Source organism: Salvelinus alpinus, chromosome 13, assembly GCF_045679555.1.
Source record: "Salvelinus alpinus chromosome 13, SLU_Salpinus.1, whole genome shotgun sequence".
Lineage (NCBI taxonomy): Eukaryota > Metazoa > Chordata > Actinopteri > Salmoniformes > Salmonidae > Salvelinus > Salvelinus alpinus.
In genome coordinates, this window is record NC_092098.1 from 27066568 (window position 1) to 27081091 (window position 14524).

Genomic DNA, 14524 nt, shown 5'->3' on the forward strand with positions numbered 1-14524 from the left:
CCTCATCTCAGGCTGGTCAGCCTCTCGCCTCTGTGATTGCTGCTGCTCTCTGGCCTCTTGTTGTTTATCCTGGTAGCTCTGGGGAGGGGAGATGGGCTCATAGCTCTCTATCGCCCCCCTGCCACCCCGATCAGGGGATTTACCAGGTCTGGGGGAGGCACAGAGGAAAAGATCAAAAAGTGAGAATCTGATGGAGTGGTCAGAGGTGTACCACCAGGGTTATGTTCAGTAGGGAGAAAACGTTTTGCATGGAGATACTACCTGAACACAAGTTTTTGTTTTTCGTTGCAAAACATTTTGCTATGGTGTACCCTAATGACCATGTCCCAGGCTGGCTTGGTGAAGAGGCTGTGTTGGGCTACCGGCAGGTCCTGTTACTGTACCTGGCTCTGGGCTTGTCAGGGGCGTTATCGGGAGACACTCTGCTGGGTGTGGGTCTCTGGTGGTGTGATGGGGCCTGGGCCTGGTTTTCTGGGCTGTAGCGGCTGGGGCCCTTGGCACGACCCCCGGGGCCCAAGATAGACACGGGCAGCTGGGCACTCTGGAATGTGGTGGTGGCAGAGATGGTAGTGGAGGACTGAGGAGGGTCCTGATTCCTGGCAAAGTCCTGGGTGATGATATGCTATAAAGGAGAAAGAGGAGAGGACAAGGGGAGACAGATCAGGGAGATGTTAGTACTTGGAGGCACACATACATTTTCAGTCACTACTCTTAAAAGTATTTCTCTTAAGCTGTCTAATAGAGGCTGTTGTCAGAGTTGTTGAGATCATCATTTGCAGTTCAGTCGATGGATCACTCAAGATATCATCACTCAACAAAAAGTGGTATAGGATGCATACTGTACATACATTTTTGGTAAAGTAATTTGTATTGGTTACACAGAATATGGATAGTTTGACTCAGGAACACAGTTAAAAAGGGTTATGAATGAATGAGTCATTGGACTCTTCTTCAGTCAGTGGGTGCGTTCCAGGCTGACTACATTGCAGTTGCCTGATAGATCTCTGATTAGTTTTAACATATTAGATAACCACATAATATGATATATCAATCTGATGGCCGACTGCGCAGGCAATGACATGGCATGCAACTGTGGAAAGCTACCAGTGTGTCTTACCGAGATGTGGTCAGCCAGGGTCATGACCCGGTGGGTCTTGGGGACCTGTTGGGACTGGGAGTACCCTCCGTCAGCCTGGGAGGAGGGGGGCTGCTGGGACTCTGCTGACTGGCGGTAGCGGATCATGTCAAAGGGACGCATGCCAGCTGCTGAGAATATTCCACACACACACACACACACACACACACACAACTGAGTTGCAGGGAGGGGGAGATGAGGGGGAGTAGCACTGTATTGTATGCCAGCACCAACTGATATACATTTGCCTCCAGCGGACAGAAATAGCTTGTGTAGCGGTCTGGTGACCAGACGGGGGCTAGTGGGGAATGGAATGGTGTCGTCTGCTATATCTGTTGTACTCAGATGACTCGGGTGAAGAGTCATTCGGGTTGTAGTATGTTTACACCATATCATCACTATAAGATACTGTATGCCTCTGCAGTAACCTGAATTCAATACAGCTTGTAGAGTTGGTTAAATTTTGTATTGAAGTCAGCTGAGTACAGAGATTGTACTGTACTCATGTAGGACATGGTAGGTAACTTAAACCTTGGAAAAGGAAAACAGTACTTGAGAAAGAGTGATTTGAGAGCGTCAAGAGAATACTTCAAGTCTCCATATGGCATCTATAGAGCTTTACCGGTCAGTAAGGGCCAGTTTCCCAGACACATTAAGCCCTTGACTGAAATGCACTTTCAATAGATATTCACTATTGAGCAAGCTTTTTTTTAGTCCAGGTGCAGGCTTAATCTGTGTCAGTGAAACCAGCACTGAGAACATATATTCATGTATTTTTCACAGTATATAGTGCCATCATGTACATACTACCTAAATTGGCTTGACCAACCAGTGCTCCCGCACATTGGCTAACCGGGCTATCTGCATTGTGTCCCACCACCCGCCAACCCCTCTTACGCTTCTGCTACTCTCTGTTCATCATATATGCATAGTCACTTTAACGATACCTACGTGTACATACTACCTCAATAAGCCTGACTAACAGATGTCTGTATATAGCCATGCTACTCTTTTTTCAAATGTCTTTTTACTGTTTTATTTCTTTACTTACCTACACACACACACACCTTTTTTTCACACCATTGGTTAGAGCCTGTAAGTAAGCATTTCACTGTAAGGTCTACACCTGTTGTATTCGGCGCATGTGACAAATAAACTTTGATTTGATCTCACCTTGTGCTGCTGCCTGTGCGGCCCGGTCCCTGTCGGCTCGGTCCCTGTCGGCCCTCTCCCTGTCGGCCCGGTCCCTGTCGGCCCTCTCCCTGTCGGCCCGGTCCCTGTCGTCCTGCTGCTGCTGGGACTGGGCTGGAGAGTTGGCTGGGCTGATCACATCGATGGCTCCTCCACTGGGGATCTCATACCGACTGGACGACACTGCAGGGCCAGGCACAGACACACACACACTTATAAAACAACCCTCTCACTAACATATGAGATATTATAAATTTGTATTTATTTTTTGTTATTTGCTATGTTGTTAAGTCTTACATGTTGGGAATTAAAACGCAAACCAAATCTATATCCAGGTTTCTAACCACCACAGCAGTGTTCCGTACTGCCTTCCATCCCATCTGTCCCATTGTGTCTACGTTCTATACTGTTCTATGTCGTTCTATGTGGAAGACTCACAGCTGCTGGAGGAGTCGGAGCTCTGGGAGCCTCTCTCCCGGGAGTCCTTATCCGAGGCGATCTGGCTCGTAATGATGACGTCAATGAAGTTGGCGGCCGTGATGGTGGTCTTTCCTCTGGTCCTCAGCTCTTCCTCGATGCGTGACTTGCTAGGAGGACCCTTGTCCTTACTCCCCTGGGGACCACTGGGCCCCTCAGCATATCCTGGGTGGAGTTTCCCCCCTGGCAGAGACATTGGGCCGTAGGGAGATTGCATGGAGTGTCTGTCTGCCTCCTGCTGCTGCTCGTGCTGCCGCCTGGCCACCGCGGATGATGATAAAGACATGTCGTCGTCTCGGTCGTGCTTGGAGGAGTCCTTGCCCTTGTTGACGTCCATTTGAGGGGCGGAGGCGGCAGCGTCCACCAGGGCAGCCAGGGCGTCGGCTGCAGTGCTGTAACGGGCTCCTGCCTGGGCTGCTGCCGCTGCCGGCCTGGAGGGGGCAGAGAGAGGTAGAGGGTTATGCCTCGATCACACCAACAGCGTCATCATGCAAAATGGTATGCAGCATCATCTGGATATGTATGCAACACAAGTTAAACATTCACCTTCTGTCAAGCTGTCTACGCATAGTTTCATGCATACGTTCGATAAATCCAAAGTATGCACCACACAGAACACACTGCCTCTGCAACGCTGCATGGCAAACACACGGTTTCATTGGAAATTAATGCACTTCTGGTGTACCAAAATGCAATGGCGCTATCGGTGATGGAGGCGTTAACATTGTATTGGTATTATATATATATATATATACACATATATATACACATACATACATACACACACACACTGAACAAAAATATAAACGCAACATGCAACAATTTACTGAGTTACATATCATTTAAAGAAATCAGTCAATTGAAATAAACTCAGTAGGCCCTAATCTATGGATTTCACATGACTGGGAATAAAGATATGCCTCTGTTGGTCACCTTTAAAAAAAATCAAGTGGATCAGAAAACCAGTCAGCATCTTGTGACCACCAGAGTATGTGAGCGGAGCGAAGAGCAATGTGTGACTAGAGCGCAGAGTTAGATTCCCAAAGGCTGGTGCGTCGGCCTTCTTGCACGCTACCAATTTCACTCCAGTAGCACTCACTTCATGAGCTCAGGGCATGCCCGCTCCAGCATGCATTTGTAGTCTACTTATGTGCTGCTATAGTCCCTTGCTTTAGCTACTGTCATGGAGTTCACTAAATATTGATGGTATACTTACTACGTGCACATGCTAAATGAAAGGAATGAGATGGGTTGCTAACTAAGTGTGTCATTGTAGCAAAATATTTATAAACTAAAACTCAGATCTCTTAAGTTTCATTCATTTTTTTCCATTACACACGGCCATAATATGATTTTGTCTCAATAGGCCTGGCTTATTCTCACTTTCAAGGAGCTTTCACTTTTGATTGGGCTATTTTGTATGAAAACCAAATTCCTACCTATAAAAATAAAAACCTCTGCATCTACGCCCAGCCTGTCAAGAGTGGCCAAAAGGGTGTTTAGTATCTCCAGTGGCTCTGCAAGCACGGTGAGGATATTCTCCACTGCTGGCCTGCTCTCCAGGCACCATCACATGAGCCTGAAGCCACATTCTCACACCAAACGCCTGTTTTTTTTATTATTAAAAAAAAAAGCAATGCAGACGGAGCCTAACAATGCATTTTTCGTTTAATTTGTATTTAATTGTAAGTAAGTCACAGCCTATATGTGCAATTTATAGACTAATGATTTAATACAACAAAATGTTGTTTAAATGTGGAGCACTTTATGTCCCTACCAGCCAATTGTGTCTCACTCGCAAATGCTTCACAATGCATTTCTTTGTAGGCTACAGCCTTGAAATAATATAGCCTAAATAATACATTTTCGTTCAATCGTGTTTGGCTCCTGACCTATTTAGAGTGTTTGCATGCTGTTTAATATGACATGTAGCCTATTTCAAATGATGAGCACTTCTTACATTAAACTTTTTTTATTAAAATACTTTTCATTCAAATCATATGGTTTGGTTTTAATACTTCAAAACCGAATAGTAGGTCCAGGTAGTCAGAAAAATAGATGGGTGTTGGTTAACCTGTTGAGGACAGAGGGCGCTGTTTTCACTTTGGGGGAAAATCGTGCCCAATTTAAACGGCCTCGTACTCAATTCTTGCTCGTACAATATGCATATTATTATTACTATTGGATAGAAAACACTCTCTAGTTTCTAAAACCGTTTGAATTATATCTGTGAGTAAAACAGAATTCATTTCGCACAAACTTCCTGACCAGGAAGTGGAAAGTCTGAAAACGATGCTCTGTTCTAGGGCATGCCTATAAATGGGCATGATACGTATTAGTATACATGCACGTCATACACCTCCCCCTAGATGTCAAGAGGCAGTGAGAGAAGAAATTATGTGTTTATCTTGGTCTGAGGTGGAATAAATCCTCTTGGAATGACGTGTCACCCATTTCCTGTTTTCTGGAAAGCGCGAGGATGGACCTGGAATTGCCTTCTGAAAAGCTGTCGTTATAGGCGACTACTATCTCCGGCTTTGATTTTATTTGATACATGTGACAATATCATCGTAAAGCATGTTTTTTCAATATAGTTTTATTAGATTATTGAAATTTTTTCGGGACGTTAGGCGTGTTGCGTTGTCTGTGGTTGTTGACGATGGAGAGCTTCGCGCCACTTGGCTAGTGTGCTTGCTAATTCAAGAGGGAAAAAGGACGTTCTAAATCCAAACAACGATTGTTCTTGACAAAGGACCTCTTGTACAACATTCTGATGGAAGCTCATCAAAAGTAGGACCCATTTTATGATGCTATTTCATATATCTGTCGAACTGTGTACTATTAGTTTTGCGCCCAGGTTTTGGGCACTGTCTCGCCATAACGTAAGCCTTATGTCGTAATGAAGTTATTTTTAGAATTCTAACACTGCGATTGCATTAAGAACTAGTGTATCTATCATTTCCTATACAACATGTATTTTTTTGTCATGTTTATAAATAGTTATTTGGTCAGAATATGTGAGAGTCAGAAAAATATCCGGACGTTCTGGGAAAAAGATGCTAGCACAATGTATAACCACTGATTTCAGCTCTAAATATGCACATTTTCGAAAACAAAACATAAGTGTATGTATAACCTGATGTTATAGGACTGTCATCTGATGAAGGTTAGTGAAAATTAATATATTTTGCTGGTTTATTCGCTATCGCTAACGTGCCTATTGCTATCGCTAACGTGCCTTGATGAATGAATGCGGTAGTGTGGTAGGCTATTGTAGTAAGCTAATATAATGCTATATTGTGTTTTCGCTGTAAAACACTTAAAAAATCTGAAATATTGGCTGGATTCACAAGATGCTTGTCTTTCATTTGCTGTACACAATGCATTTTTCAGAAATGTTTTATGATGAGTATTTAGGTATTCCACGTTGGTCTCTATAATTACTCTGGCTGCTTCGGTGCTATTTCTGACGGTAGCTGTGATGTTAGCTGCAATGTAAAACTGATTTATAGCTCAAATATGCACATTTTTCGAACAAAACATAGATTTATTGTGTAACATGTTATAAGACTGTCATCTGATGAAGTTGTTTCTTGGTTAGTTTGGTTGGTTCTTGGTTAGTTAGGTTGGCTTTGTGCATGCTACCTGTGCTGTGAAAAATGTCTGTCCTTTTTTGTATTTGGTGGTGAGCTAACATAAATATACGTGCTGTTTTCGCTGTAAAACATTAAAGAAATCGGACATGTTGACTGGATTCACAAGATGTGTATCTTTCATTTGCTGTATTGGACTTGTTAATGTGTGAAAGTTAAATATTTCTCAAAAATATTTTTTGAATTTCGCGCTCTGCCTTTTCAGTGGAATGTGGGAGGAGTTCCGCTAGCGGAACCCCGGGGCCAGACAGGTTAAATTGTGCTTTTAACTTCTTATGGCTGCAATCCCGTTAACGGGATCGATATGACAACCGCCGGTGAAAGTGCAGGGCGCCAAATTCAAACAACAGAAATCTCATAATTAAAATTCCTCAAACATACATGTATCTTATACCATTTTAAAGGTAATCTTGTTGTTAATCCCACCAAAGTGTCCGATTTCAAATAGGCTTTTCAGCGAAAGCACCACAAACGATTATGTTAGGTCACCACCAACTCACAGAAAAATTCAGCCAAAGCACAAATAGAGATAAAATTAATCACTAACCTTTGATAATCTTCAGCAGATGACACTCATAGGACTTCATGCTACACAATACATATATGTCTTGTTCGATTAAGTTCATATTTATATCCAAAAACCTCAGTTTACTTTGGCGCCATGTTCAGAAATGCCTCCAAAATATCCGGAGAAATTGTAGAGAGCCACGTCAAATAACATAAATACTCATCATAAACTTTGATGAAAGATACATGTTTTACATAGAATTAAAGATACACTTGTTCTTAATGCAACCGCTGTCAGATTTCAAAAAGCTTTACGGCAAAACACAATATTCAATAATCTGAAAACAGCGTTCAGCCACAAAAGCAAGCCATACAGTTACCCGCCAAATTGTGCAGTCAACAAAACTCATAAAAAGCATTATAAATCTTCACTTACCTTTGCTGATCTTAGTCGGAATGCACTCCCAGGACTCCCACAAGAAATGTTAGTTTTGTTCGGTTATGTCCAAATAGCTATTTTTGTAGCGTGTTTGGTAAACAAATCCAACGTCAGGAAGCGCGTTCACTAAAAGCTGACGAAATGTTAAAGTTCCGTAACAGTCAGTAGAAACATGTCAAACGATGTATTGAATCAATCTTTCGAATGTTTTTAACATAAATCTTGAATAACGTTCCAACCGGAGAATTACATTGACTTCAGATGAGCGATGGAACAGAGCTCCCTCATGTGAACGCGCATGGTCAAAGAATGGTCAGGTCATGGCAGACCTGACTAATTCCCCTCTCATTCGGCCCCCCTTCACAGTAGAGGCATCAGACAAGGTTCTACAGACTGTTGACATCTAGTGGAAGCCGTAGGAAGTGCAAACTCATCCATATCTCGCTGTGATTTCAATAGGATCTTGGTTGAAAATCGACCAGCCTCAGAATTTCCACTTCCTGTTTGAATTTTTTCTCAGGTTTTTGCCTGCCATATGAGTTCTGTTATACTCAGACATAATTCAAACAGTTTTAGAAACTTCAGAGTGTTTTCTATCCAATACTAATAATAATATGCATTAGCAACTATGACTGAGGAGCAGGCCGTTTACTCTGGGCACCTCTGTGCACCTTTCATCCAAGCTACTCAATACTGCCCCTGCAGCCATAAGAAGTTAATGAATGGAGCGACCGTTTTTCCCCCTGTGAGCGCAGGATGTTTTTTTTTAGCGGAGCGGTTGGAAAGGACGTTGAGCGCCAGAACAGTGTGCAAGCATTTGCCTCATGAAGCGCAACACATCTCCTTCGTATAGGGTTGATCAGGCAGTTGATTGTAGCCTGTTGAATGTTGTCCCACTCCCCTTCAATGGCTGTGCGAAGTTGCTGGATATTGGCGGGAACTGGAACAAGCTGCCATACATCGATACAGACCATCCCAAACATGCTCAATGGGTGAGTATGCAGGCCATGGAAGAACTGGGACATTTTCAGCTTTCAGGAATTGTGTAAAGATACTTTAAACATTTTTTATTTTACTTTTATTTAACTAGGCAAGTCAGTTAAGAACAAATTCTTATTTTCAATGGCGGCCTAGGAACAGTGGGTTAACTGCCTTGTTTAGGAGCAGAACGACAGATTTTTACCTTGTCAGCTCAGGGATTCGATCTTGCAACCTTTCGGTTACTAGTCCAACGCTCTAACCACTAACCCTTGCGGTGTGGGGTCGTGCATTATCATGCTGAAACATGAGCTGATGGCGGCGGATGAATGGCTGGACAATGGGCCTCAGGATCTCATCACGGTATCTCTGTGCATTCAAATTGTCATCAATAAAATACAACTGTGTTCGTTGTCTGTAGCTTATGCCTGCCCATACTATAACCCCACTATGGGGTAAACCGCTCCCACACGAAGCTATACACATTGTCTGCGGTGTGAGGCCGGTTGGAGGTACTGCCAAATGAACATTAAATTCTCTGGCAACAGCTCTGGTGAGCATTCTTGCAGTCAGCATGCCAATTGCACGCTCCCTCAAAACTTGAGACATCTGTGGCATTGTGTTGTATGACAAAACCACACATTTTAGAGTAGCCTTGTATTGTCCCCAGCACAAGGTGCACCTGTGTAATGATCATGCTGTTTAATCAGCTTCTTGATATGCCGGAGGTGGATGGATTATCTTGGCAAAGGAGAAACGCTCACAAATGTTTATTTCAGCACATGAAACATGGGCCCAACACTTTAAATAATGCTTTTACATTTTTGTCCAGCACACACAGTCAAAAGTTTTAGAACACCTACTCATGCAAGGGTTTTTCTTTATCTTTACTATTTTCTACATTGTAGTTGGTTGGTTGAGAGAATGCCAAGAGTGTGCAAAACTGTCAAGTCAAAGGTGACTTTTTTGGTTACTACATGATTCCATGTGTGTTATTTCATAGTTTTGATGTCTAAACTATTATTCTACAATGTAGAAAATAGTAAAAAATAAATTGAATGAGTAGGTGTGTCCAAACTTTTGACTGGTACTGTAAATATATAGAACAAGGGAGAGGGTAAAGAGTAGAAGGGCTGTTATGTTTTGTGAGCATGTACAGGGTTTTCATTGCAAACGGCATAACATTAAAACATTTAGTGCAGGCAGGCATGCTCCTGACGTGTTGCGGTTTGCAACTGAAAGTATGCCCATAAGAATGGATTAACAGTACACACACACACTAAGACTCAGTGTACATGAGGTGAGGTCAGGGCTTACCAGGCCAGAGCGGAGCAAGCTTAGAGACTCACATGAGAGGGGTGATGACTCCCTTGCTGTTGGCTCCCTGGAAGATGCTGGGCCGCTGCTGCTGGGCTTCCTGTGACCTCATAGAGGGGGAGGGGCTACGCAGGTATCCACGGCTACCTGGTCTGTCTGGCTGCCCTTGACCTGGGGGACAAATTAGAGCGGACTTCGATAACAGAGAAGAGCAATTCAAAGTTGGAAGCATATAATGGCTTTTCCAACACTGTGCAAAAGACAGGCTACATAAATCCTTAACTCTGTGAGAGCATCTGTCCAGCCAGGTCCAATCGAAATAAACTACTATTATATAGCTCACATTCACATGCATTTCTGTATTATTGATGACAGTACAACACTATACAATATAATGACGAGTCTCACCTCCACGCATGTAGTCATTGGCAACCGCTGCAGCCACTGCTCGCTCACGCTCTCGCTGTCTTTGCTCCTGTTCCCGCTCCCTGTGCTCCCTTTCTCTCTCTTTTTCTCGATGCTCCCGCTCACGCTCCCTCTCTCGTTCTCGCTCCTGGTTGGCCGCTGCAGTAGCTACGAGGTGGGCTTGGTGGCCTGTAGACACAAAGAAACAGACAACACACACAGCAGGGTTACACACCATTAGGGCTGCAAAGGGTCGGAAACTTTCCGGGAAATTTCCATGGGAAGTAAGCCCGGGAATTTTGATTAAATTCATCAAAAAAAGTTCGCTTATAACAGTGAACCTTTTTTGTGGGACACAAGGCAATTCTAGGTCTTGTGGCATATTTTGGTTAAACTATCCTAAATTCAATGGAATTGCACCCTCTGCATGCACAGCGCACTCTTCCATCACATGTACAGCCGATTCTCAAAATCTTGCACACTAATGAGATGCTATTGAGCCCACACTACTACACTGTCTGAGCCAAGGACTACATGCTTTCTGGTAAGTTTTGATTACGATACTGGGTGGGGTGAATATATTTTATATGACAAACATGATTTTTTGTTAACTAGTAAATAGTAGCCTACAGCAAAACATGTTTAAATCATTTATAACAATTTCTGCTAGTTCGTTGTTGCTACTATGTGGGTTTTATATTGCTTGAGCCTGCTAATTGAGGAGTGTTAATTCACCTGTTTCCATACATGTTTCATTTTTAAAACATTTATCTTACAAAGGAGTTGTTTAATCAAACTGCTTAACTATTTATCTGTACATGGAATTGTATTTATTTAAAAAAATACAATTTACAAAAGAAATTCTAATCTTTACAGGAAAATGCCACGGGCACTATCTGATGTGTAGAGACATTTCACTGCAGCTAATGTAGAAGGAAAAGCTGTGTAAATTTGCAAATACTGTGCCAAATCATATGTGAAAAAGGCAACAAAGATGCAGAATCTGACCAAGGGCATAAAGTTCCCTCAGCGCTCACAACAAGCAACCTCTGACAAAAGTTCCTCTACTTCTATTCGAGGTGAAAATTATGAATCAGACACCTTATCGATAGCAACAGCTCATGGTCCTCCTGGAATCAGGAGTTTATTTTGACTCAGTGGAGGAACGTAGTCAGAGAAAGGCTGATGGTCACAGGCAATGTGTATCGGAAGAGATTTCTGAATGTCCTTCGCCCAGCATACACCCCTCCAACCAGACATGCTTTATCTACCCATTTTCTGGATGCAGAGTTCAACAGAGTTCAAGGTCAAGCAAATCATAGAGAAAGCAGACTGCATTACAATCATCTCTGATGGGTGGTCGAATGTTCGTGGGCAAGGAATAATTAACTACATCTCCACCCCTCAACCAGTATTCTACAAGAGCACAGACACAAGGGACAACAGACACACCGGTCTCTACTTTGCAGATGAGCTGAAGGCAGCAATCAATGACCTTGGACCACAGAAGGTATTTGCACTGGTCACAGACAACGCTGTGAACATGAAGGCTGCTTGGTCTAAAGTGGAGGAGTCCTACTCTCACATCACACCCATTGGCTGTGCGGATCATGCATTGAATCTGCTCCTCAAGGACGTCATGGAACTGAAAACAATGGATACACTCTACAAGAGAGTCAAGGAAATGGTTAGGTATGTGAAGGGTCATCAAGTTACAGCAGCAATCTACCTCACCAAGCAAAGTGAGAAGAATAACAGCACCACATTGAAGCTGCCCAGCAACACCCGTTGGGTCGGTGGTGTCATCATGTTTGACAGTCTCCTGGAGGGGAAGGAGTCTCTCCAAGAAATGGCCATATCACAGTCTGACGATATGGACAAGAGGATCCTCCTGGATGATGTATTTTGGGAGAGAGTGGTAAGCAGCCTGAAACCTATAGCAGTAGCCATTGCACAGATTGAGGTAGACAATGCCATTCTGTCTGACGTTCAGACTCTGCTTGCAGATGTAAGAGAAGAAATCCGTACTGCCCTGCCCACTTCACTGTTGTGCCAAGCAGAGGAAACTGCAGTTCTGAAATACATCAAAAAGCATGAAGACTTCTGCCTGAAGCCCATACACGCCACAGCGTACATGTTGGACCCCAAGTATGCTGGCAAGAGCATCCTGTCTGGTGCAGAGATCAACAAGGCCTATGGTGTCATCACTATCGTGTCTTGCCACCTTGGCCTGGATAAGGGCAAGGTTCTTGGCAGTCTGGCGAAGTGCACTTCCAAGCAAGGGCTGTGGGATGGAGATGCAATATGGCAGTCGTGCCAACATATCTCATCAGCCACCTGGTGGAAAGGACTTCGTGGATCTGAAGCTCTTTCCCCTGTTGCCTCAGTCATCTTCCAAATCCCACCAACATCAGCCACCTCAGAGCGCAACTGGTCCTTGTTTGGGAACACACACACCAAATCCCGCAACAGGCTGACCAATACAAGGGTTGAAAAATTGGTGGCCATCCGGGCAAATTTGAGGCTTTTTGAGCCTGACAGCGAGCCATCCACAACAAGGTTGGAAAGGGACAGTGAAGATGAGGCCTCAGAGTCTGATGTTCAAGAGGTGGACATTGAGGAGGTCCAGGGAGAAGACATGGAAGACTGAGAGGAAGACAACCAAAGCTTAAGTTTAGACTATCACCGTGATGTTGACCAATCTTTCAACAGCGGTCGCATGGTAGCATCTCAAATTGAACTTCTAACAAAGCGAATGTCTGATTTTGAGAAGAGAAGTTACTGAACTATGTGTTTATTTAATCTGGTCCATAGAGGTGCGTAGACGTATGTTCAGATTCACAGAACTCTGGAGTGTAGCAGGGCAGAGTGCTTAAGGGGCTGTGAGGTTAGGAGGAGGGTACAAAGGAACAAGAAGGGTGTCAGGTTGGGGCAGGATGGGGTCCTCACCTGGAGATATGGAGGCTTGGTTGAAAGGCCTAGGAGGGAAAGGGGGTTGAGCTCCGGGGATGTAGGTGATGCGGTCCAAAGTGGGAGTACTTGTTCCCCCAGGGTGAGGCAACAGGATAGTTGGAGGCATCTGGGCTAGATCAATAATCCCTTTTACAGACAGAAGCAAAGGGCCAACAGTGAGCAACATGAACCAAATCCATAGGATCAATTTGAAGAGTTATGAATGAACACTTTGTACAGTAGCCTTGGTTTTACCAGTCACCTTACTCTGAACAATGCTCAAGGTGTGTGGAGTGGTGGTCACCTTGTGAGAGGCAACCACTGGGCAAATGAAAATTGGAAGTTTGTCAATACCCAATTTATAAAATCAAGTATTAGCTGTAGTCAGCTGCAGCCCCAAAATATACATAAACAAATCAGCTATAGTAAACTAAAATTCTAAATCAATATGAGGCAATTTGTGAGGGTCATTTGCTTCTGAGCGTCTGGAAAAAGGTAGCCACTAATTCACAAGCACACAGTCTGCGTACTATCCCCCCACCTCCCTCCCGTGAGAGAGGCACACACAGACAGCCAGCCGCCAGAGTCCAGTACCTCGCGCTCCGGGAGGGTAAGACAGAGCTATCGGTTGCTGTTCCCGTGGCGACAGGCCCCTGGCGACATCGGGCCGTGGGATAACCTGCATCTGCTGGGAGGTGATATAATCATTGAGGATGGTCTGCCTCGTGTTCTCCATGGTGTACAGCTGGTAGGTGTTGTGGTAGCCCGTTGGGGACGGCTGCCTCGGGAACATGTACGCAGCTGCAGTGGGAAAGAGGAGAATAGATGAGGAGCAAACAGAGACCAATAATATGAACAACAGGAGCGCTCCTTACTAGTGATGCACCGATATAACATCTAAAATAATCCTATTTTATAAGACAGTTCTTATATGATTAATTGTGGTCGGACCCATCTATGTGAAGCAAGCCACAATAAGGATTAGCCTTCAAAATAAAAGTACAGCATAACTCTATTTGTATTCATTTGCATCACTGTCAATGACATACTTTTATTTTGAAGGCAAACCGCAAATCCCACTAGTGTGCCTAATCCTTATTGTGGCTAGCTTCACAACACATAACCCGGTCCGTTCGAACCTCACTAGCCAGATGAAGCTAGCTGGCTGCTTATAACGTTAGCTTTGGGCAACAGAGTTAAGTAGCTGGCTAGCTATTTATTTTCATGAACTGGAGTTCAATTTCAATAGCCGAACAGCAAGTGGCAACCTAGCTAATACTTACAAGGATTCCCAAATCATTGCTAAAAATAATGAAAATGACTGCAGTTTCTACTGGTCATTGTTTTTAGGCTGGTTGTATTGGTGCTAGCTTGGTACCAAGCTAAAGCTAGCTACCCCAGAAGTTGTGGTCGAACAAATTATGCTTTATTACCAAAGCGGTAGTGTAAACACATTGTTCGTGACCGGTG

At 43.8% G+C, this 14524-nt stretch overlaps 1 protein-coding gene across 12 annotated transcripts in view; it reads right to left on the reverse strand.

Annotated features, from left to right (window-relative positions):
- LOC139537468 (nuclear receptor corepressor 1-like) overlaps positions 1-14524 on the reverse strand; it is a 121745-nt gene that overhangs the window by 4346 nt on the left and 102875 nt on the right. For 8 of the 12 annotated variants that reach the window (XM_071338799.1, XM_071338795.1, XM_071338803.1 and 5 more), the window contains 9 exons: positions 13649-13855; positions 13052-13201; positions 10106-10291; positions 9730-9868; positions 2765-3234; positions 2309-2509; positions 1118-1266; positions 384-622; positions 2-148 (listed from right to left, as the gene is read on the reverse strand). In XM_071338799.1, the coding sequence (XP_071194900.1) occupies positions 2-148; positions 384-622; positions 1118-1266; positions 2309-2509; positions 2765-3234; positions 9730-9868; positions 10106-10291; positions 13052-13201; positions 13649-13855 (1888 nt within the window). The remainder of the gene's footprint in view (position 1; positions 149-383; positions 623-1117; positions 1267-2308; positions 2510-2764; positions 3235-9729; positions 9869-10105; positions 10292-13051; positions 13202-13648; positions 13856-14524) is intronic. The other 4 variants (XM_071338801.1, XM_071338800.1, XM_071338796.1 and 1 more) reach the window with 4 other exon arrangements.